This window comes from Lithobates pipiens, unplaced genomic scaffold (genome assembly GCF_037356315.1).
Source record: "Lithobates pipiens isolate NorthernLeopardFrog02 unplaced genomic scaffold, aLitPip1_a1.2 Scaffold_16, whole genome shotgun sequence".
Classification (NCBI taxonomy): Eukaryota; Metazoa; Chordata; class Amphibia; order Anura; family Ranidae; genus Lithobates; species Lithobates pipiens.
In genome coordinates this window covers 37,266,758-37,289,468 of record NW_027507748.1, presented here as the reverse complement: position 1 = coordinate 37,289,468, position 22,711 = coordinate 37,266,758, and the positions used below count along the sequence as shown (strand labels likewise).

The window sequence follows — 22,711 nt, the reverse complement described above, 5'->3', positions numbered from 1 at the left end:
ACAATGGATGCAATTATGTACGAAGATGATATCCTGGTATTGGCCTCTTGCATACCACTGTACAACAGAATGCAGATTGGCAAGGGGAGCAGCAGCACTATGAGCCAATCGGGCATGCTGCATGCGCATATGCTAATGAGGAACAAGCTGAAAACTAGCAGAATGGAGGGATGAACTTGTTGGTATTCTGATGCTCCTTAGCAATCCAATCATAGGCTGGGAGGGGGAGGGGGGGGGGAGGGGGAGGGGGGGGGGGGCCTTGCTGTGTAAGGGCCGGTTCACACTGCGAGCCGCGGCGAGGCGTCTCCGACTTCCTCGCCGCGACTTGCAGGGGGGGTCAGGGGCGACTTGCAGAGGACTTCTGCATAGAAGTCAATGCAAGTCGCCCCCGAAGTCGCCCCGAAGTAGTACAGGAACCTTTTTTCTGAGTCGGAGCGACTCGAGTCGCTCCTCTCAGAACGGTTCCATTGTACTCAATGGGGACGACTTGCGGGAGCGAGGCGAGGCGAGCCGTGTCGCCTCGCCTCGCGCCGCAGTGTGAACCGGCCCTTAGTCTCAAATGTATGGAAAAGAAATGCAAAATTCTTTGTCAGGTGACAAGGCTCCTATACACCATCTATCTTTCAGTGTGTAATTTATTATTATTATTTTTTTTTTTTAATTTATTGAAAGGTGTTTCTATAGCGCCATTGATGATTTAGGCCGTGCCTTGCATACTATTCATTCACATCAGCTTTGTAAAATTATATGTTGGGGTCAAAGTATTTTTGTAGAAAAAAACTAAATGTTTTTCACATGGAAACAAAGTGACAGAAAATGCCTGGTCTTCAAGTGGTTAACTTCTCCCGAGCCTCGCCCATCCTCTGGAATTCGCTATCCCAATCTGTCTCCAAATGTATCCACTTTTAGGCGATCCCTGCACTATTTTCTCCTTTAGCTCATCCCCCACAGCTATTACCCATTTGTATAACTTGACTCTCCCTCCTAGATTGTAAACTCTAACGAGTAGGGCTCTCTCATTGCCCCCTGTATTGAATTGTATTGTAATTGTACTGCCTGCCCTAATGTTGTAAAGCGTCTCGTAAACTGTCAGCGCTATATAAATCCTGTATGATAACTGACTTTTTTGGATTTCTTTTCTTTTTCAGTTTTGGTTGCAGTTTGTGCGATCAATGTGCAGACGCCGCAAAAAGTAGTTGAAGCCCCCAGGGGGAAAAGCGCAACCTTGCCATGCACCTACCAGACCACAGCACCGGATACCCTCGGAGGCAGCGCCATATGGTACAAAGAGCCAGATCAGGTAGGTTTTGTGCCTTTTCCCTACTGATTAGGGCATCTTATGACAGACCTAATTGCGACAATCTATATTCACCTGTTTCCAGTTGTTATCTTATCTTTTGATTCTTCTGCCCTTCTTTTTTATTTTTTTATTCCTTTTTAATTATTGTTAAGCAAATGCTGGAGAGTGGTACAATGAGTATCTGCAGGCAACAGTGCATGGTGAATGTTCCTTGCAAGTTTTCAAGTTTGGGGCTGCATATCTGCAAATGGAGTTTATAGATTTGGTCAGGATCGGTGGTGTCCTCAGTGCGGAGAAATACAGCCAGATACTTGTCCATCATGCCATACCATAAAGGACCCAAGTTTATTTTGCAGAAGGTCAACAACCCCAAACATATAGCCAATGTCATTAGGAGCACAGAACAAGGAGTCCTGAAATTGATGGTTTGTTACCCACAGAGCCCTGATCTCCTCATCTCGACCTGGTCCAGTGAGAGACAATCCTCATCCAGTCCTGATTCCTATGGTAAAGTTCCACAGCCATGGAGTTCACTTCAGGCCCTCAGCCCTGACTCTGGAGCCTCCAAATTGGCTACACAGTCCAGGCTACCTAAGAGGGGCAGCAGCCCCCCCCCCCCCCCCGGCTTGAAACCCTCCCGGGGCAGAGAAAGAACAATATCTCTCCAGGACGCCAGACTATTTATTGCCTCCCAGACACCTTTCTGGACACTCCCCTTCAGGGATTGACAAGGCCATAATAAATATTTAGACTGACTTTCGAAGAAGAGAGAAAAAGGGGTTTATTTACAGGGAAGGTGGGACTTTATATGCAGCATGTAGCAGTAAAATGATAATGGATGAATGTAAAAGAATTTTATTAGAAAATTAATTTTGTAAGTTTATACCATGCTTGTGAGCAATGGGGGAGCTGGCTGTGTGTCAGTTGGCTGGCAGTCCCGCTATCCAGTGCATGGCGCCCCTCTCCACACAGCATGGCATTGGTGGACCTTCCCATGGCTGGTCTATCTAGGGGTGGTCCCGGCATGCAGGGCTTTCCATACACCCACCGTCACACTGTTTGGCTGCGCCTGACTCTTCCGATTCCCTCCCACTGGATTCCTCGCCTTCACTAGGCAAACTTGTTTATACTCAGCACCACTACTATGGGTTTTATCACCTTTTCACAACCTTTTGGATCCCTCCCTCCCAATTCACACTCCAGCCACCTTCACCCCCATTCCCAACACCATCCCTTCACTTATATACCCCCCCTTCTTTCCCTCTCTTCTCCCCTTCCCTCCCCCTTCTTTTTTTTCACATCTTTTACCTTTTAGGTTTATGCCTCCAGAATGAATTTAGATTTAACCTGGCTTAAATTAAAAAAAAAAAAAAAATGTTCTATTATAAAAGTAACTAATGTATATTAGAGTAAAAAATGGCCTCTTATGTATTTCATCCCTATGTCATTTTTTTCTTGTGTATTTCAGATTGAAGCCATATCATCATTTTTTGGAGCTGGTGTCAATCATAGTGATGCAGCTTACGAAGGTCGGGTGACATTCACTGGAAATGTCTACAAGAGCGATGCCACTATTGTCATCAACCAACTTACCATGGAAGACAACGGCACCTACCGCTGTGAGATAAATCTTCCCAAAGATCGCACTGGGACCCGACAGGCCAAAATGGAACTCGTAGTCTTAGGCAAGTTTTATACTGCTCTCTAACCATCACAGTCACTGGATAGGGAAAAGTTAAAAGTGATTGTAACCCTTGAAATTAAAAATGAACAGATCATATCCTTCTATAATGTGTACTTGCCTTAATCCAAAGCACTCAGTGGGACTTCTATCTGCTCCCTCATTCCTCTATCTGCATGAATCGCTCCTCAGTCTATGCCGACACCAAGCAATCTCAGTAGCTGGCCCTGCCCCCTCACCGCCCCTACACACAGGTGATTAATGGCCTCAGTTGTGCATGTTTCCCTATGAGACTGTAGAGGGAGGTGAGTATATTCTCTCCATCGGGTCGTTTTTTTTTTTTTCTCAGAGAAAAGGTACAGGAATATGTGACCCCCCCCCCCCCCCCCAGGCCACACCCATCTCCACCCCCTAGGCCTACCCCGTGTGTGCGTGTGTGTGTTGGGAGGGGAGAGCCTGGGCAGTAGGGGGAATCGGCACCGCACATAGCGATTAGGGTGTGTACACACCCTGCACACGCCTATGCACAGTACCCTCATGAGATCAGATTTTAACTTGCTAATTAACAGTTTACTTTTTTTTATTTTTTTTTTTTTTTTTTTTTTTTCTTTAACTTTTTTTTTTCCTTCCTTTTGACAGTGGCTCCATCAAAACCAGACTGCGCAATTGTTGGGACTGCAGAATATGGGCAGGCAATCCAGTTGACCTGTGTTTCCAAGGAGGGATCTCCTCCACCCACTTATACCTGGGAGAGCTTCAGCCCACAGAATGCCCCCCGAAACTTGCCAGCAACTGCAACCATAGGTAAATATCAAGGTGTTTATATTGCCAAGGAGGAAAAAAAAAAACAAATGTTCTCAGGAGGTTCACACACACACCAGGGATAAATCTCAACCCCTGCATATTTTCAGTCCACTACTGTAACAGTCGCCTTTGCCTCCTAAAGGGCTCTTTTACATGTGCAATGCTCTCTGAAAGGTCGCTCTTCAGAGAGTACTTGACAGGCAGTGTGAGGGTGTTGTATCGCCTCCTCACAGCTTGTCATGGCCCCATTCACTTGAGTTTGGGGGGGTGCTACGCCTTCCCAAAGCAACAGGGGGCATGATTCCTGCTGTGTGGATGCATATCGTGTATACCCCTGGACACTGCCACCACAGCTAAAGGGGTGGGGTGGAGGGCGCGAATGTGAAAATAAAATTGTGGTTCAACTGCAGTGTTTAATTCCTCTTAGTTTCATTGGGTGATTCTGGCAGTAACATACTTCATGTCCTAGGGCAGAGATATGCAATTAGCGGACCTCCAGCTGTTGCAGAATTACAAGTCCCATGATGCCTAGCAAGACTCTGACAGCCACAAGCCTGACACTCAGAGGCATGATGGGAGTTGTAGTTTTGCAACACCTGGAGGTCCGCTAATTACATATCCCTGTCTTTGACCCCTTTCACACCACACCGCCCATAGCGTAGGCGGTAAAATGCCGATATTTTTAGCGGCGCTTTACCGTTTGATTTGCGGCCTATTTCGGCCGCTAGCAGGACGCTTTTAGCCCCCGCTGGCAGCCGAGAAAGGGTTAAAAACCGGCGGCAATATGCCGCAATAGAGGGATTTTGCCGGCGGTATTACAGCGCTGCCCCATTGATTTCCATGGGGAGCGGTAAACACACCGCTCCAAAGAAGCTGCTTGCAGGACTTTTCCTGACGTCCTGCCAGCGCACCGCTGTAGTGTGAAAGCCTGAGGGGCTTTCACACTACAGACAATGGTGCAGCAGTTTTAGAGCGGATTGCATGTGCTATTTCTAACGCTATAGTGCCTGCAAAACTCCCTGGTGTGAAAGGGGTCTTAGGGTGACAACGCTCTCTCACTCATTGCTTCTGTACTGTATCTGTGAAGGAGCAGGAATATTAGCTTAGGACAGGACTACAGAAACCTCCTCTTCTCCATGCCATCAGGGATGGTGTTCTGTAGTCCTCTGAGGAAAGTTGGAAATAATGCCAACGGGTAATAGTTGGCATAGGCCAAGAGCAAAGGAAGTTATCAGCTCACAAGATTTCCAGCGGGATCAATTGGAATACTTTTTTTTTTTTTTTTTTTTTTTTACACTTGTTGAACAGATATAACAACCTGCTTTAAATAGTGTATTTATTAGCCCAAAAAGGAGCAAATAAAGTTAATTGTTTTGGGTTTATATACCCTATCACAAAACAAATATGAACTCGCGCTGCGGAGATGTGCTCAAATTAATCACTTAAGCCCCGGACCAATTTGCAGGACCAGGACCAAAAAAGGACCAGGCCCCTTTTTTGCGATTTGGCAATGCGTCGCTTTAACTGACAATTGCGCGGTCGTGCGACATGGCTCCCAAACAAAATTGGCTTATTTTTTTTTTTTTTTCCCCCTACCCCCACAAATAGAGCTTTCTATTGGTGGTATTTGATGACCTTTGCAGTTTTTTTATTTTTTTTGCGATATAAACAAAAATAGAGCGACTATTTTGAAAAAAATTCTATATTTTTTGACTTTTTGCTATAATAAATATCCCCCAAAAATATATAAAAAAAAAAAAATTTTTTTTTTTTTTTTTTTTTTTCCCCCCTCAGTTTAGGCCAATGCATATTCTTTTACATATTTTTGGTAAAAAAAAATCGCAATTAGCGATTTGATTGGTTTGCGCAAAAGTTATAGCGTTTACAAAATAGGGGATAGTTTTTATAGCATTTCTATGAATCAATTTTTTTTTTTTTTTTTTTTTTTTTTTTTTATTGTGACTGCGACATTATGGCGGACGCTTTGGACATTTTTGACACATTTTTGGGACCATTGTCATTTATACAGCAATCACTGCTATTTAAATGCACTGATTCCTGTGTAAATGGCAGTGAAGGAGTTAACCCCTCCTTGCCCCCTAGTGGTTGTGTTTGTTTTTTTATTTGTTTTTATTGTAGGGGGGCATGGCCTGGCATGTGACGTCACTGATAGTCTGTTCCCTGCTATAGGGAACAGACGATCGGTGACAGCCACAGTAGGAAGCATGGGGAGAGGTTTGTTTACACAGACCTCTCCTCGTCGTTCAGCTCTGTGACCCGATCGCGGGACCCCGCGGGCACAGTTACGGAGTTCAGGATTGGGCCGCGAGCGACTCACGGCTGAGCAATTAAAGAGCCACGTTCAGGTACGTGATTGTGCCCAGCCGTGCCATTCTGCCGACGTATATCGGCGTGAGGGGGCCCTTAAGTGGTTAATGGTGAAAAAATGAATAAAACCGCAGCTGCTGTTGCAAAGGTGATAAACCTAAAAAATAAATAACAGAAAATAACTGCACTAGCGGGATAAAGTGCTTGTGCATATAAAGTGCTATAACAAGGGACAAGATAATCCTATGACGCCATAACATAACAAGTGCTGGCAAACTTGCTTAACCCCTTCCCGCCGAGCGTACGCAGATCTGCGTACTCGGCTTCCGGGGGGTATACCGGGATGATGCCCGCACCTGCAGGCATCATCCCGGTACTGTTTTTTACAGCGGGCGATTGGCTTTCCAGCCATAACAACCGATGCGGCTAAAAGCCGCTCGGCTGTTATGCCAGAGGAGCGGGAGGGGACGTCCCCCCCCCTCCAACTGCCTCTCGCCGCTGTTACCGGTGCTCCCGCTCGATCGGGAGCACCGATTAGCGATCCGTCGGCTCTGGCTGCTGGGGAGGAACTGGAACGAAGCCGTAATCGGCTTCGTTCCAGTCTCCTCATCGTAAACACGGAAGCGACGTCATGACGTCACTTCCCGTTTACTCGGCTGCCAATGGCGCCGGTTTAAAAAAAATATCCGGTATTCAGAATCGCCGTTTTCGGCGATCTGAATACATTGAAGTGTAAAGGAGGGGTGGGGGGTCTTTTAGACCCCCGATCCCTCCATAAAGAGTACCTGTCACCACCTATTACTGTCACCTATTCCTTGTGACAGCAATAAAAGTGATCAAATTTTTTTATTTTTTTTTTTAAAACAATTTAGTCATTATAAAATAAATAAAAAAATAAAAAAAATTTTTTCAAAGCGCCCGCCGTCCCCGCGAGCTCGCGAAGCAAAGAAAACGCATACGGAAGTTGCGCCCGCGTATGTAAACGGTGTTCAAATCACACATGTGAGGTATCGCCGCGATCGTCAGAGCGAGAGCAATAATTCTAGCAGTAGACCTCCTCTGTATCGCTAACCTGGTAACCGTAAAAAATTTTTAAAGCGTCGCCTATTGAGATTTTTAGGTACCGTACTTTGTCGTCAATCTACAAGTGCGCGCAATTATAAAGTGTGACATGTTTGGTATCTATTTACTCGGCGTAACATTATCTTTCACATTACGCAAAAATATTGGGCTAATTTTACTGTTTTGTCTTTTTTTTTATTCATGAAAGTGTCCCTTTTCCCAAAAAGTTGCGTTTAAAACACCACTGCGCAAATACCGTGTGACACAAAATATTGCAACAATCGCCGTTTTATTCTCTAGAGCCTCTGCTAAAAAAATATATATAATGTTTTGGGGTTCCAAGTAATTTTCTAGCAAAAAATATGGATTTTAACTTGTAAACACCAAATTCCAAAAATAGGCTTAGTCATGAAAGGGTTAACCACTTGCTTACTGGGCACTTAAACCCCCCTCAGTCCCAGACCAATTTTCAGCTTTCAGCGCTGATGCACTTTGAATGACAATTGCGCGGTCATACAACACTGTACCCAAATGAAATTTTTATCATTTTTTTCCCACAAATAGAGCTTTCTTTTGGTGGTATTTAGTTACAGCTCGGAGTTTTATTTTTTGCTAAACAAACAAAAAAAGATGCAAAAAAAAAAAAAAAAAAAAATCATGTTTTAATAGTTTGTTATAAAATTTTGCAAACGGGTCATTTTTCTCCTTCATTGAAGTGCGCTGATTAGGCGGCACTGATAGGCTGCATTGGTGGGCACTGATGGGCTGCATTGGTGGGCACTGATGGGCTGCATTGGTGGGCACTGATGGGCTGCATTGGTGGGCACTGATGGGCTGCACTGGTGGGCACTGATGGGCAAAGATGGGCACAGATAAGATGGCACGGATGGGTGGCACGGATGGGCACTGATAGGTACCACAGATAGATGGGACTGATGGGCACTGATAGGTGGCTCTGATAGGTGGCACTGCTGGGCACTGATGGGCGGCACTGCTGGGCACTGATGGGCGGCACTGGGGTGCAGCACCTTTGAGGCAGATTTTGGGTGGCACTGCTGGGTGGCACTGTGGGCACTGCTGGGTGGCACTGTGGGCACTATGGGCACTGCTGGGTGGCACTGACAGGGGGGCACTTACTTTATTTCAGGATGGCACTGCGGGTGGCAGGTGGGCACTGGCAGGGGGCAGGTGTCCGCTTAAATTGCTGGCCGTGATCGGGACTGATGTCCCGAACACGGCCGCCGGCGATCGGCTTTTTATTTTTCTCCTCGCGCTGTCAGCGCGAGGAGGAATACTAGCCGATTACCGGCTCCGTTTTATCACATGATCAGCTGTCATTGGCTGACAGCTGATCACGTGATAAGGGGTCGGGATCGACCCCTTACACGGATCGGTGATCAGGCGAGTCTCACGGACTCGCCGATCACAGAGCGCGCCGCGCGCGCCCCTCAGGGGGCGCGCAGGCCGCTCGTATCCGGGACGACGTCAATAGACGTAGTCCCGGAAATGTGGGTCCGCGCTGTTGCCGTCATTTTGCAATAGCGCGGTACCCAAGTGGTTAAATAAATAAAAATGCTAAGTGCTTTAAATATTGCTTTCGGTGATGATGGGGGGGGGGGGGGGGGGGACTCTCTATTCCTTGAGGTAGTGATCCCCTCTGGTAACCCCACTCACCAGATTTGCTGGACCCTCAGCTTTTCAGTCCAGGGGTCAGGAAGATCTTAAAGAGTGGGGGAGATAATGCATAAACCATCCAGAGACTCAATCCATATGTTCTCAAAAGAATCCAGAATGTTGGAATATCCTGGGGTAAAAAGGAGAAAAAAAAACCTCCGTACCTCCGATACACACATACACTGCGCTGCAAACATGTGTCACTCACGAGACCTATGGATAAAACAGGCAGATGTTTGTGGGAGTCTTCTCTCTGTTGATATGACCCCCTTGATGCCAAAAATATTGTCCTGTAGGAGTGAATTATACTTGGACCTGTTGCAGATAAACATTTTACTAAGCATGCATGCAGGGGCGGACTGACCATTCAGCCACTAGGGCACTGCTGGGGGCCCTAGGCAACTAGGGGGCCCATCAGGGTTGCCAGCCTCAGTAAAACCAGGAACCGTATGTAAAAATCTGTGTGTTCTTCTCCTCCTTTTTATCTCTGAAATGTCCATTACTGGCATCCTTTTGGTCTAAAAATCCTGAGATTATAGCTGCCCCACCTCTCCGGTACCTTCTCAGCCAATAGAAACTTGTCTATGTATACACTGTGATTGTATACTGTGTGGCCTCATAATCTCTGACTGCCTGGGGGCCCCATAATCTCCTATTGCCCGGGGCCCCATGAGTTGTCAGTCCGCCCCTGCATGCATGTCCTTTTTACATGCTAAAAAGGTAGATGTAGCATGAAAGTACACATTGACACACTTTTATACTGCATGGTTTGGATTCGTCCTGATTTATATAAATGTGTTTTTGTCTCTACAGAAGGAGGTGTTTTGAGCCTTAAGAACATCTCTATGGAGACCTCGGGATTCTTTATTTGCACGTCAAAAAATCGAATTGGACAGGAGTCCTGCAACATGACGCTAGCAGTAATGCCACGTAAGGGACCCAACTAACCCTTCTGTGCCTAACTATACAAGCTCTTAATACCTGTTTTTTAAAATGTTAAGAGCTAAAAAAATTATATAAAATAAATCCTATGCAGTACATCTCTCCAATAAGTCTTTTTCCTGTCTTTGACTCATTCTAAAATGATGCAAGTGCAGAAACATACCTGTCTTAAAGCTGTATCTGAGCACCGCAAACTGAAAACACTTTGATTCATTTTTAAAATTCAAGCAAACTCCATCCATGTTTCCATGCTTTATTTTGCTGCAAAATCACTTTGAACCCCACCCCCAGCATTGCTGCCTGTGGCCATCTTGAGGAAGGGCAGATGATTCATGTAGCACTTCCTGGAATCCATCTGCCCTTAGCTCAGGCAGGCAGGGGGGGTGTGCTTAGCCGAGAGCCCCTCTTCCAGATGAAGAAAAATGGCCATGGAGACTCCTGGGATGTATGACATCATTTTGGCCTAGGCTAGAAACCAGGAAGCAACTAAAGAGATTTATTTATTTTATATTTATTATTGATCTTCTCCTCCTTCTCCTTCTCCTTCTCCTTCTCCTTCTCCTTCTCCTTCTTCTCCTTCTCCTTCTCCTTCTCCTTCTCCTTCTCCTTCTCCTTCTCCTTCTCCTTCTCCTTCTCCTTCTTCTCCTTCTCCTTCTCCTTCTCCTTCTTCTCCTTCTCCTTCTCCTTCTCCTTCTTCTCTCTCTCTCTTTTTTTTTTTTTTTTTTTTTTTTTTTTTTTGTAAACCTGTAAATGTACCTTCCTATCCATTTACTAATGCTTGTGTTAAACTAACGGCATCACTTTGCCATCTGTGTCCCATTGGGGAGACATCCCTTCACTTTCTGTCCCATAGCCAAAACCGGAAACGAGAGAAGAAATGACCCTCAAAGGGAGGGAATGCCAGGGTGTCACCAGAACTAGTGTTCCCATTTGGAAGATTTCCCCTCTCTTGCTTGTCTGGTGTCAACCTAAAATTAGTAATTTTCTTGACCACTACAATACAGGGCACTTTCGCCCCTTTCCTTCCCAGGCCAATTTTCAGCTTTCATCGCTCTCGCACTTTCAATGACAATTGCGCAGTCATGCTACGCTGTACCCAATTGAAACTTTTTATCATTTTGTTTGCACAAATGGAGATTTATTTTGGTGGTATTTATTCATGACTCCATTTTTATTTATTTTTTTATTTTATTTTTTGTGATTATATAAGCGAAAAAATAGCGGAAATTTGGAAAAAAACCTCTTTTCTTCTTTCCATTTTAAATAAAATCTAATTGTGTTATAAATTTAAGCCAAAATGTATTCTGCTACATGTTTTTGGTAAAAAAAAAATTCCGTTAAGTGTGTAATTGGTTTGTGTGATCAGACATATGTACGCAAATGATCATGTACAGATGTGCGCAGGTGATCACGGACATGTGTGCAGATAATCATTGGGACATGTGATTTTAGTGGGACATATGTGGGGGACATGTGTTTTTATTATTTGCGGACATGTGTTTACACTAGGTTGGTGATCGTGAGTAAAAGGCTGTAAAAAAAAAAAACGGCTCATACTCACTGATCACCAGCCGGTTGCAGCGATTCGCTCTTCTCTCCTCGGCGACGACTTCCGTGTGAGGAGAGCTGATTGCCTAGCAACCAGCTGTTTGTTTACATCACATGAGGGCTGTGATTGGAAACGGCCATCATGTGATCAGGAGGGCCAATCACAGAGCCCTCCTGCTGATCCGTGATGCGCCGTGTCTGGGTGAAACTAGCGCATCGGGATCGTGCGGGCATGCGCGTGATCCCCCTCCTTCTGATGGACATTCAGGAACGTTCAGTCAGAAGGAGAGAGCTCCCACCCGGCCGTATATACATTGGCCGGGTGGGAAGTAGTTGAGGTAGATTTTAGATGTGCGTCTAAATGTTACCCTTTCCTCTGAAGTCCCGATCTACATTCAGATCGCGCTTCAGAGGCTGACAGGTGGCAAGGAAGTGAGATGGCGCCTCCTCGCCACCTGTTTTAACCTCGCTATTGCCGACAAATGTGCCACAATTGCAGAGGTTGTTTGCTTTCCCCCCCCCCCCCCCCCCCCAAATTTGCTTGGCTGTGTAGCATTTGGAAGGCTTTTTGCCGCCCATTGATCACTGCATGTTGGTTGAACTTTGCAGCGGAGCGTCGCTGCATGTAAACCTTCCTATCTACTGCCCATTGCAGCTTAGGGGGGGGGGGGGGGGCAGTTGGTGGGTGGCAAAATTGGCTCAACCATGCTTTTTTTTTTTTTTTTTTTTTTTTTTGACACCCACTCATCACAGGGCCTAAAGTTGGCCTTGCTTTCACTTTCAATGATAAACGGAGATAAATGGAGATATTGAAATATCTAGGCATATATTTAACAGATGTCAGCCAGTATGTGGATAGGAACTTGGGTCCGTTGTTGAGCAAATTTAACCACTTCAATACAGGGCACTTTCACCCCCTTCCTTCCCAGCCCAATTTTCAGCTTTCAGCGCTCTAGCGCTTTCAGTGACAATTGCGCGGTCATGCTACACTGTACCCAAATGAAATTGTTATCATTTTGTTCGCACAAATAGAGCTTTATTTTGGTGTTATTTATTCACGACTCCGTTTTTTTTTTTTTTTGCGATATAAGCGCAAAAAAAGCGGAAATTTGGGGAAAAAAACTATATTTTCTTTTTTCTATTTGAAAAGAAATCCAATAAAATCAAATTTTGTCATAAATTTAAGCCAAAATGTATTCTGCTACATGTTTTTGGTAAAAAAAATTCCGTTAAGTGTATAATAATTGGTTTGTGTGATCACGGACATATGTACGCAAATGATCATGTACATATGTGTACAGGTGATCACGTACATATGTGTGCAGATAATCATTGGGACATGTGATTTTAGTGGGACATATGTGGGGGACATGTTTTTATTATTAGGGACATGTGTTTTTATTATTTGGGGACATGTATGTTTTGGGGACATGTGTGTTTTGGGGACATATGTGGGGACTGTGTTTTCACTGTGTGGTGTGTTGTGTGTTTACACTACACTGATGATCAGTGAGTAAAAAGCTGTGAAAAGCAGCCCATACTCACTGATCATCAGCCGGCTGCAGCGTTCTGCTCTCCTCTTCTCAGCGGTGACTTCCGTGTGAGGAGAGCCGATTGCCTAGCAACCGGCTGTTTGTTTACATCACATGACGGCCGTGATTGGACACGGCCGTCATGTGATCAGGAGGGCCAATCACAGAGCCCTCCTGCCGATCTGAGATGTGCCGTGTCCGGGTGACACGAGCACATCGGGATCGCGCCGCTGCGCGGGCGCGATCCCGCTGCTCCTGAATGACGTTCCTGAACGTCCTATCAGGAGCAGGCGGCTCCCACCCGGCCGTATATATACATTGGCCGGGTGGGAAGTGGTTAAGAAGAACTGTGACGCCTGGAGTCGGCTTCCCCTGTCAGCGGCAGGCCGATGCAGTCTGATCAAGATGATATGGCTGCCACAATTGTTATACGTCCTGCATAACGCACCAGTTTGGATATGTAAGAAGTGGTTTAGAAAAATTGAAACTCTCTTTCGGGAGTTAATTTGGAAAAAGGGAAGGGCAAGAATTCGGCTCCAGGCACTGCAGTTACCAACAGATAGAGGGGGAGTGGCGATACCCAGCCCTAGGAATTACTACCTAGCAGCACAGCTGTAACACATGGTGGATAGTGATCAGAAAGAGGTGGGTAATTTAAATAGGGGGGGGGGGGAGGTTGATAGAAGCCTCACATGAAATCCTGACTGATGCGCTAGAGGCGAATTCCTTTAAGTATAAGGTCCCTACAATAGTAATGATGTGGAAAATATGGATAACGGTAAAAAAACTGACAGGGTGCAGGGAATGGTCAGAATACACGCCCCTATGGGACAATAAGAACTTGCAGGAGGTATTGTCAGTAGGAAAAATTAACATATGGGAGAAGAAAAGGATAACAAGACTGGGTCAACTATATGAGGGCGGAATTCTGAAGTCATTCATGGACTTAAAAAAGGAATACAGTATACCCCAACAGACATTTTTTCGATATTTACAACTCCGGCATGCCCTGAGAGCACAATTTGGCTCCCAGACACCTTTATTGGATAGGACATCTCTAGCACAGAAGATACACTCGATGGATAAGTCCAGGGGGTTTATCTCTACCATGTATGAATCATTATGTAAAAGTCCTAATTGGGAAACCGACCTGGTTAAACAAAAGGAGAAATGGGAGGAAGACATAGGTGTAATGTCTGATGAACAGTAGAAGAGAGTATTGGAGCTCGGACCACTAACCTCGGTTTCCCCATCACAAAAAATATTGCATTTAATGTTGATACACCGAGCCTATTTCACCCCCAAGAAGCTGTTTAAGTTTGGTAAGAGGACAGATGCTAATTGTCCTAGATGTGGTGGCTTTGGAGACCTCATACACATGGTGTGGAGGTGTCCAAAGCTATTCCGGTACTGGGAGGAAATAGTTGAAACTATAAACAGAATTTTTGGGACAAGGCTGGACCTAGATCCAGGTACATGTATACTGGGTTATAGGAGAACCTTGGGGGAAGGGTGGAATATAACTGTAGTTACACGGTGTTTGTTTCAAGCGCGGAAACTGATAGCGCAAAGGTGGCAGGCGATGGGAGCACCTCTCTCGAGTGAATGGACCCAAGTTATTAATGAGCTGGTGTGGAAGGAAAGGACAGTATATATACATAGGGGAAACCTCAAAGGGTTTGAGAAAATATGGGCCCCTTGGTGGAAGGGAATGGAGCACCCAATGGATTAGTACTACTGTACAAGGATAGGAGTAGATCGAGGTCAATACCTATTAACAGTTGAGTCCCGAAATGGTGACAGTTATGGAGATTGTGTGGCGTTTAACTGGTAGAGGTGGTGACTGGGGGGAGGGGGAGGGAAGGGAGGGCCAGGGAGATAAGAAACTGGACAGCAGATCCTATTGTATTATGTTTTCTTTTCTTTTCGGTTTTTATGATGTGTACGGCTGTTTAAAATATATTTGGATATTGTTATGATAAATTGAAATAATAAATAAAGAGAAATTAATTTAAAAAATAAAATAAACGGGTCAAATGGAGAGGGTGAAAATGGGGGGGGGGGGGGGGGGGGGGGCACAGACGGCAATATGACAGGTGTTCCAATACAAAGTCACACTGGTGCAACTTGTCATGCGACTTGACATAAGTCGCAGCCCATTGTTTGCAATGGCACTTGTTCAGATCAGTGCAATTTTGAAAAGGTGCCTGCACTTTTTTTTTTTTTATTTTTTTTTTGTGGTTTTTATTTTTTGATGCGACTTGGGTACAGGGAGTGTAAAGTTGCGATCCAAAGTCGTACTGGAAATCGCGTGACTCTAAAAGTCACGCTAGTGTGACCGGAGCCTTGGTTATACTTTTAATGTCGATTTGAGAGGGATTAGTTCCACTTTTTCTGAGCTAACACAGTGACTACACTTGTTAAATCCCATGTTGTCCGCTCTCCCAGGTTCTCCCCTGCTTCACAATAGAACATCCCTCTTCTCATCTGTAATGGAGATATGGAGGCTTAGGTCTGGAGACTGGCTAGGCCCTTCCGTGAACCTACAAAACGCTGCATACTAGCTCATTATGAAATGCTTGCCTTAGAACGAGTCATCGGCAGGTGATCTCAGTCCATTCCGAGGGAGCCGACATTTTCCCTTGGCGTGTCTTCCGGGTATCGCGGCTCCGGAGCTGCAATGTTGTCACTCATGTGCATGGGAGGCAAGGTCCGGCGTCTGGGAAATTCAGAGGGTGCGTGCCGCTGAAGTCAGCGGCTGCATGCAAGGGGAATATCTCCTAAACAGTACTGTTTTTTTTTTTAGGAGATATTATTTTTACCTACAGGTAAGCCTTATAGGCTTTCCTTTAGGTCAAAGTAAAAAAAAAAAAAAAAAAACTTTACTACCGCTTTAAAAAATGTTGACTAACAAAAGAACACCCAACTTTCCCTTTTTTAAGAATCCGAAAATGCAGGAGCAGAAATGAGCACCAAACTTTCCTTTTTTTTTTTTTTTTTTTTAAAGAGTTCAGAAGCATAGAAGCTGGCGAAAGTCTTCCATGTATGGTGATCTAATTGCAGCTGTAGACCTTATGTCCATTTTATCCTCCCAGACTATTTCAATTCACAAGTCGCAGATGGGCAGGTACTTGACCATCATGGTAGATGGAACTTTGGCTTGTTTGTATAGAAAGTTCAGGTACTTGACCATTTATAGCAAATGGAATCGTTGAGGCCCTTGGCCATCATGGCAAATGGAACCGCTGAGGCCCTTGGCCATCATGGCAAATGGAGCTTGCACAAACCGTTCAGACGCTAAGAAGTGGCAAAGGAGTTTGTCTCCTCCTCCAAGATGCTTATGGTTGATTTCAAGACGGGTGTTGCGCTGAGAAACAGCCGCTCCCACATTGCTGTCTTGGGGAACCCCTGCTAAAAATGAAAATTCTACAACTCATCATACATTAGTGTGATGGGCAATGAGAAGAATGCTTCTTACACTTGTGCTTTTTGGGAAGAATTTCCCCCTTTTATAGATACAGTAACTAAAAAGATCAATGGTGTCCTTGAACTTTCCTGAGAGGCAGAAATTGAACATTGCTCAGGGAACCCCTAGCAACCTCTAGAGGAACCCAAGGGTTCCACGGAACCCTGGTTGAGAAACCCTGTCCTAATGGTTTACCAAGAACATGTTCTAAATCCTAAATTTAAGTACCGTATATACTCGAGTATAGGCCGACCCGAATATAAGCCGAGCCCCCCAATTTACCACAAAAAAACTGGGAAACTTATTGACTCGTGTATAAGCCGAGGGTGAGACATCCCTGTGTCCCGTCCGTCGCTGTGTCCCGTCCGTCGCTGTGTCCCGTCCGTCGCTGTGTCCCGTCCATCCCTGCCTACCTGTGCCGATCTGCAGCCTCTGTGTGCCGTGCCATGCTCTGCTCTCCTCGTCCTCGGCGGCCATTCCTCTGTTCAAAAGCCGCGCCTCCCTGTCTGTGATAGGCGGAACACTCAATTTCCCAGCAGTCAGTGTTCCGCCTATCACGGACATCCGCTCATTCTCATACTACGGACGAGGATGAGAGGATGTCCGTGATGGGCGGAACACTGACTGCTGGGAAATTGAGTGTTCCGCCTATCAGACAGGGAGGCGCGGCTTTTGAATACTAGAATGGCCGCTGTCTGTCTGCTCGACACGCTGATCGGGCAGGTAGACGGCGATGACTCGAGTATAAGCCGAGGGGGGCACTTTCAGCCTCAAAAAAGAGGCTGAAAATCTCGGCTTATACTCGAGTATATACGGTATATAAAAAAAAAATGGTGACCAAAGGAATTGCTGAGGGTCAGCAATGTATATTATTTACAGTACTTAATTTTGTAATAACTTTTAAATTTGCAACCATTGCAGCCACCAACAATTTTATGAGTAGGCATGAGATTTTTCCTTAAAGTGGTTGTAAAGGCTCAAGCTTCAACCTAAAGTGAGCCCCAACTTGATCCATTAATGTACATGAGAGCAGTAGTTCTCCTGGGTTGTCTCTTCCTCATTGGCTGAGACCAACAGGAGCAGCCAAGGGTTAATCCTTACACTCCACGCCAGCACTGAAGTAATTGAACCTCCTGCTCACAGCGCCTTATGTGATGGTTAAACTTTTTTAATACTTTTCGGTTCCCATGTTTAACCTTTTCAGATATGTAGATGTAGTGCAATCATTTGACAACTCAAAAGTATAATAGGATTTTACTTGGCTTGGTTTAAAGATGAATAGAGCATTGTTCCAATCCAGGGGAGCCCGTAATTTCATTTGAAATTCCTACACTACAGGGATAGATTGGAGATATGGCATTGTCGTCTGATAAGAAATGTACCAGCAGGGCCAGGACAAGGGGCGGGCAGCCGTTCTTGTGCCCCTTCGTTGCACTCATCAGAAGATTAGTGGCTACGAAGCAGCAGGACCCAGATTAATGTCTGCTCTGACAGCTATTGATGTCGCACTATGCTTCAACATAATCGCTCTCAACCACCCACAGCATGAAAAAGACAATGTGCACGTGCAACTATATTTTAGTTGCTAGAAAGCAAACAGTTGGCCAAATGTGTTGTGAACACCACCCCATGGCAACCATTGACAGCTGAAGAAAGGGGCAGAGAATGGGAACGGTGTGCTACACCAATTTTACGGCATGGAGCAGAGGAAGTTCCTCATCCTTGCCCTGGGCGAACGACAGCACCTGCCCCAGTGCTGTGTACCAGTGACTGTGCTGACCACCAGTGCAAGTGGCGCCGATATATACACCATGGTTGAAAAGGATGTTCTGTAACCTGCTACTGAAAAAAATGCTGACCTCCACTGCAAGAAGAGAAGAAAAATAAGTCCGACTTGTCCATGTACTGTAATAGAAAGGCCTTTTATAATCACGTGTTCAGCGCTGCCACTTACTGCCCTTTTTATACTGCTAACTTTTTATGATTGCTTGGGAGTAGGCGGTGTTCTATGGCTGTAAACGTGTCACCTCCTTCACCAACCAGAACAAAACCAGTCAATAAATTTTCGTGTCAATATTTTTTCTGCGGCTACTGGAGAAAAATGCCAAATCCCCTTCACCATTCGGAGAGAAGAATGGCAACTCGATAAACTTTTGTGTCAACATACTGTAATGTTAGGCCTTTAGACTTGTTCAGTACTGCAATTTACCGCCCTAATCAGCATTTATACGACCAGTGTTTTTATGATTGCGTGGGAGAGGATAGCCCGGTGTACCGCCACAGCGATCTAACAAATGAGAATTCTCCTACTTTTAGACTTTAAAAGTCTCCTCGTAAACCCTAAGTAGTTTAACCAGAACGTCCAAGTGAAAGGTCCTCAGACTTGGCCCATAAGCAGACCAAATATTATGCTGACCTCTGTTCTTCATAGTGAAATAGGATAACCAACCAATGGGGACGGCCTTTTATTTGGGGTTGGACCAACTTGCTTCCTATTAAGTTTTGTCCCTTGACCTCATTGCATCATGGTTGGCACAGAAAGGTGCATCACGATTACACATACAAGGAGAAAGTCTATGGTCTGTAAGTCCTGGCCACAGAAGGGTGGAAAGGCAGTTCCTGCAAGAGCCAGACTCCGATGTTTTGGGCACTGGAAGGGTTTTCCTTCCTATAAGGGGTCTGGCCAACCCCTCAGGCTTTTAGAACAAGAAATATATTGGGCTTGGTAAACTATTGGAGGTGCAAAGTGAGATAAGGTAACAGACATTTTGTGTGAAATTGTCTCAAAAATGTCACAAATTGTAACATCTATTATGTCAACGTGACAGTTTATAAGGAGTTCTGCGACAACTTCTGCTTGGCACCATATGTTATTCTGTGCAGCCAAAAAATATGGAATGTTTTCAAATATATGTTGCAGAAATTGCAACATTTTTGTCAAATGTCGGAAATATGTATTCCACAGTCTTGATGAATATGCAAAATGATGCAATCTGCACTAGGCTAGGTTCAATTTGAGCTTCTGGAAGCCTCTTTGGAGTGTTTTTATGCTTATGTGTTTTAAGGCTTGAACATTTTAGTTTATAGCCTGTGGAAAATGGGGGGGGGGGGGGGGGGGTTGGAGAGAGAAACAGTGAGGCGAGGAATCGTTCTCCCACCTTTTCTTTTTTATTTTTATTTTTTATTTTATTTCCAGGTGTCCCCATTGAAGTCTATAGGAAAGAAACTTGTGACTCTGCCCAAAAAAAGCTCATGTATTTTCTCAAGCTTCAGGCACCCCATTTCTTGGGTTGTGAGCAGACACCATTGGATACAATGGGAATCCTTCTTTTGTAGAGTGTTGAAGTGCTTCTTAGAAAGGCCCTTTAAATTGCTCAGGTGTGAACAAGTTTATTGGGCCCATGGGTTCTAACATGATTCTGTTTAAGGCTGCATATATAAAAAAAATAAAAAAATAAACTACGGTAAGCTAGTCCTTCTTTTTTTTTTATTTTATTTTTTTTTTTCCATTAAGATAATGGAATGGTTATGTTGTATTCTATAGATATATTCTACCCTCCAGTGAAGGTGTTTGTTGTGGGTTTTTTTTTTCCTTTTGTTTCTGCCTTGGTATGCTCCTACTTTGAATTTCCAGGTGAGATTCTCTTGCAATATATGGAAAGCCTCCTGACCTACTGCATGCAGCTTACTGTAGATTGCATTTGAAGCACCAATGATGACATATGAACCATTCCATTCAGGAACACAAGCAACAATGTAAAAACCCTCAGGGTGGTGAATTGGTCTTGATGGGCTCTCTAAAGAGCTTGGTTGGTCCGACATCCTAAAACTAGGTGTTTTTTTTTTTTTGTTTTTTTTCCCTCTTTGGTTTAAATAATGCTGGAGTAAATTAGTCTGTTTTTGCTCTTGAATTTTTCTTTCTTGAATGGGTCGGTTTTGTTCTTCTTGACGACTGTTCACTTTGGTATCTTTCTGATCCCTCTCGCATATAACGTGCAACTTAAAGCGTACTCAAAAAGGTTGGAGTTGCCAAAATTATCTAAAAAATACTTCTGAAAATCACAATTTTTCCATTTGAGATCACTAATATTCCTATTGGCCCATTATTGTCAAGAATAGGCACACTGGATAATGGGGAGGCTCGAGAGAGCAGGGACAATGGTTTTTGACTTTTACAGCAGTCAAGATTTTAATAAAACTTCAAAAGCCTACATTTGCTGATCGTTCTGACGTGTAATTTTCACTGAACTTTTTTTTTACTGGTTTAATTTTAATATTGTTTATATTAAAAATGTTGGAAATAGGAAAAGGTCAGTCAGTTTTAATTAAATAAAATTTTTCTTTAATGTTTTGTGCACTAACAGCGTCCATGAATATCGCCCTCTACGCTGGTGTGATCGGAGGAAGTCTGGCTGGGATCATAGTTATTGGTATCATCGCTTACTGCTGTTGCTGTCGTGATAAAGAAGAGAAGGAAGATTATGAGATGGCGTAAGTTAATATGATGGCCCAGATGTGTGTCTTAGGGGTAAACCACTGTCCTGAAATGTGCCCAGCTCAGGCCCTGTTTTATTTAAACTGTACAGGGATTATGCTGCGCCCTTCCGTTTGCAGCCTTGCTGTACCATATTGTTTACAGTCTTTCCTTTCTCAAATGAACACAAACCACATAAAAAAAATAAACATTTATCTGTACTTTTCGGGCAGTTTTGGCCCCTACAAAATGGGCAAGTAACTGCCCCAATGGCCCAGTTCTTATATCTGCAGTTGGGGGATGTATAAACAAAGTGTTTGTTGCCCCAACATTTTTATGTTTCTGATATGTGCCTGTTGTACCATGTAATTGTGAAGTATCCTGTTCTTTGCATTGCTTCCATTGTGTGAAATATCCGGTGATCCTGCCAGTCCTGCTGTTCTATTTCAGACTGACCATGCTAAGCATGAGAGCACAGCTTATCCAGCGTGGTCAGTTTTCTGGCTCTGTCCTCCAATGGTCAGGTGGGAAGATCATTGTATTACTGTTTCTCTGCCTCCTGATGACACACTTCCACCTACAGTCTCCACCCCTCTCTAAGCCCCTTATGCAGCTGAGAACAGAGATGATGTGATTTCCTATAGAAAAACCAAAAGTATTTATAATAATAAAAAAAAAAAAAAAATAAAAAAAAAAACCCTATACATAAAGTGTTGCCATTCTATTTTAAACTGAATGGGTATTATTATTAATATTATTATTCACAATTTATATAGCTCCAACAGTTTACGCAGCGCTTTACAATGTATAGGGGGGACGACACAATTACAGTTCAATACAAAAGGTACAGGAGGGCCCTGCTCGTATAGCTTACATTCTAAAGGGAGGGGATGGTGGTACAAAAGGTAATGGCTGCAGAGAATGAATTGATGGGGGTGGTGAGGGTGAGGGTTCACATACAGTGCTTTGCAAAAGTATTCACCCCCCTTGGTATTTTTCGTGTTTTGTTGTTTCACAACCTGGAATTAACATGGATTGTTTGAGGATTTGCATCATTTAATTTACAAAACATGCCCACAACTTTGACGATGTGTGTGTTTTTGTTGTGAAGCAAACAACAAATAGGACAAAATAACAGAAAAAGACAATGTGCATAACTATTCAAACCCCCCCCCCCCCCCCCCAAAGTCAATACTTTTGTAGAGCCAGCTTTTGTGGCTATCACAGCTCCAAGTCGCTTTGGAACTGAGATTTTTGCCCATTCCTCCTTGCCAAACTGCTCCAGCTCCTTCAAGTTGGATGGTTTGCACTTGTGAACAGCAATCTTTAAGTCTGACCCCAGATGTTCTATTGGATTAAGGTCTGGGCTTTGACTAGGCCATTCCAACACATTTACATATTTCCCCTTAAAACACTCAAGTGTTGCTTTAGTAGTGTGTTTGGGGTCATTGTCCTGCCTAATGTAGAACCTCCGTCCTAGCCTCAAATCACACACAGAGTGGTACAGGTTTTGCTCAAGAATATCCCTGTATTTAGCACCATCCATCTTTCCCTCAACTCTGACCAGTTTCCCAGTCCCGACTGCTGAAAAACATCCCCACAGAATTATGCTGCCACCACCACGTTTCACAGTGTGCTGTTCTTTGGGTGATGTGATATGTTGGGTTTGCTCCAGAAACAACTTTTTGGTATTCAAGAAAACATTGTTTGTCTCATCAGACCAGAGCACCTTCCAACTCCATACATTTTGGGAGTCTCCCACATGCCTTTTCGCAAACTCAAAATGTGCAGTTTTGATTTTTGCTGAAAGTAATGTTTTTCTTCTGGCCACTCTGCCATAAAGCCCAACTCTATGGAGCGTACGGATTATTGTCGTCCTATGTACAGATACTCCAGTCTC

At 44.3% G+C, this 22,711-nt stretch overlaps 1 protein-coding gene across 1 annotated transcript in view; it reads left to right on the top strand.

Moving 5' to 3' along the window:
- The window catches only part of GPA33 (glycoprotein A33), a 60,044-nt gene that overhangs the window by 31,910 nt on the left and 5,423 nt on the right, over positions 1-22,711 (top strand). The window contains exons 2-6 of the mRNA XM_077479743.1: positions 1,149-1,300; positions 2,769-2,985; positions 3,621-3,785; positions 9,663-9,779; positions 20,702-20,828. Coding sequence (XP_077335869.1) covers positions 1,149-1,300; positions 2,769-2,985; positions 3,621-3,785; positions 9,663-9,779; positions 20,702-20,828 — 778 coding nt within the window. The remainder of the gene's footprint in view (positions 1-1,148; positions 1,301-2,768; positions 2,986-3,620; positions 3,786-9,662; positions 9,780-20,701; positions 20,829-22,711) is intronic.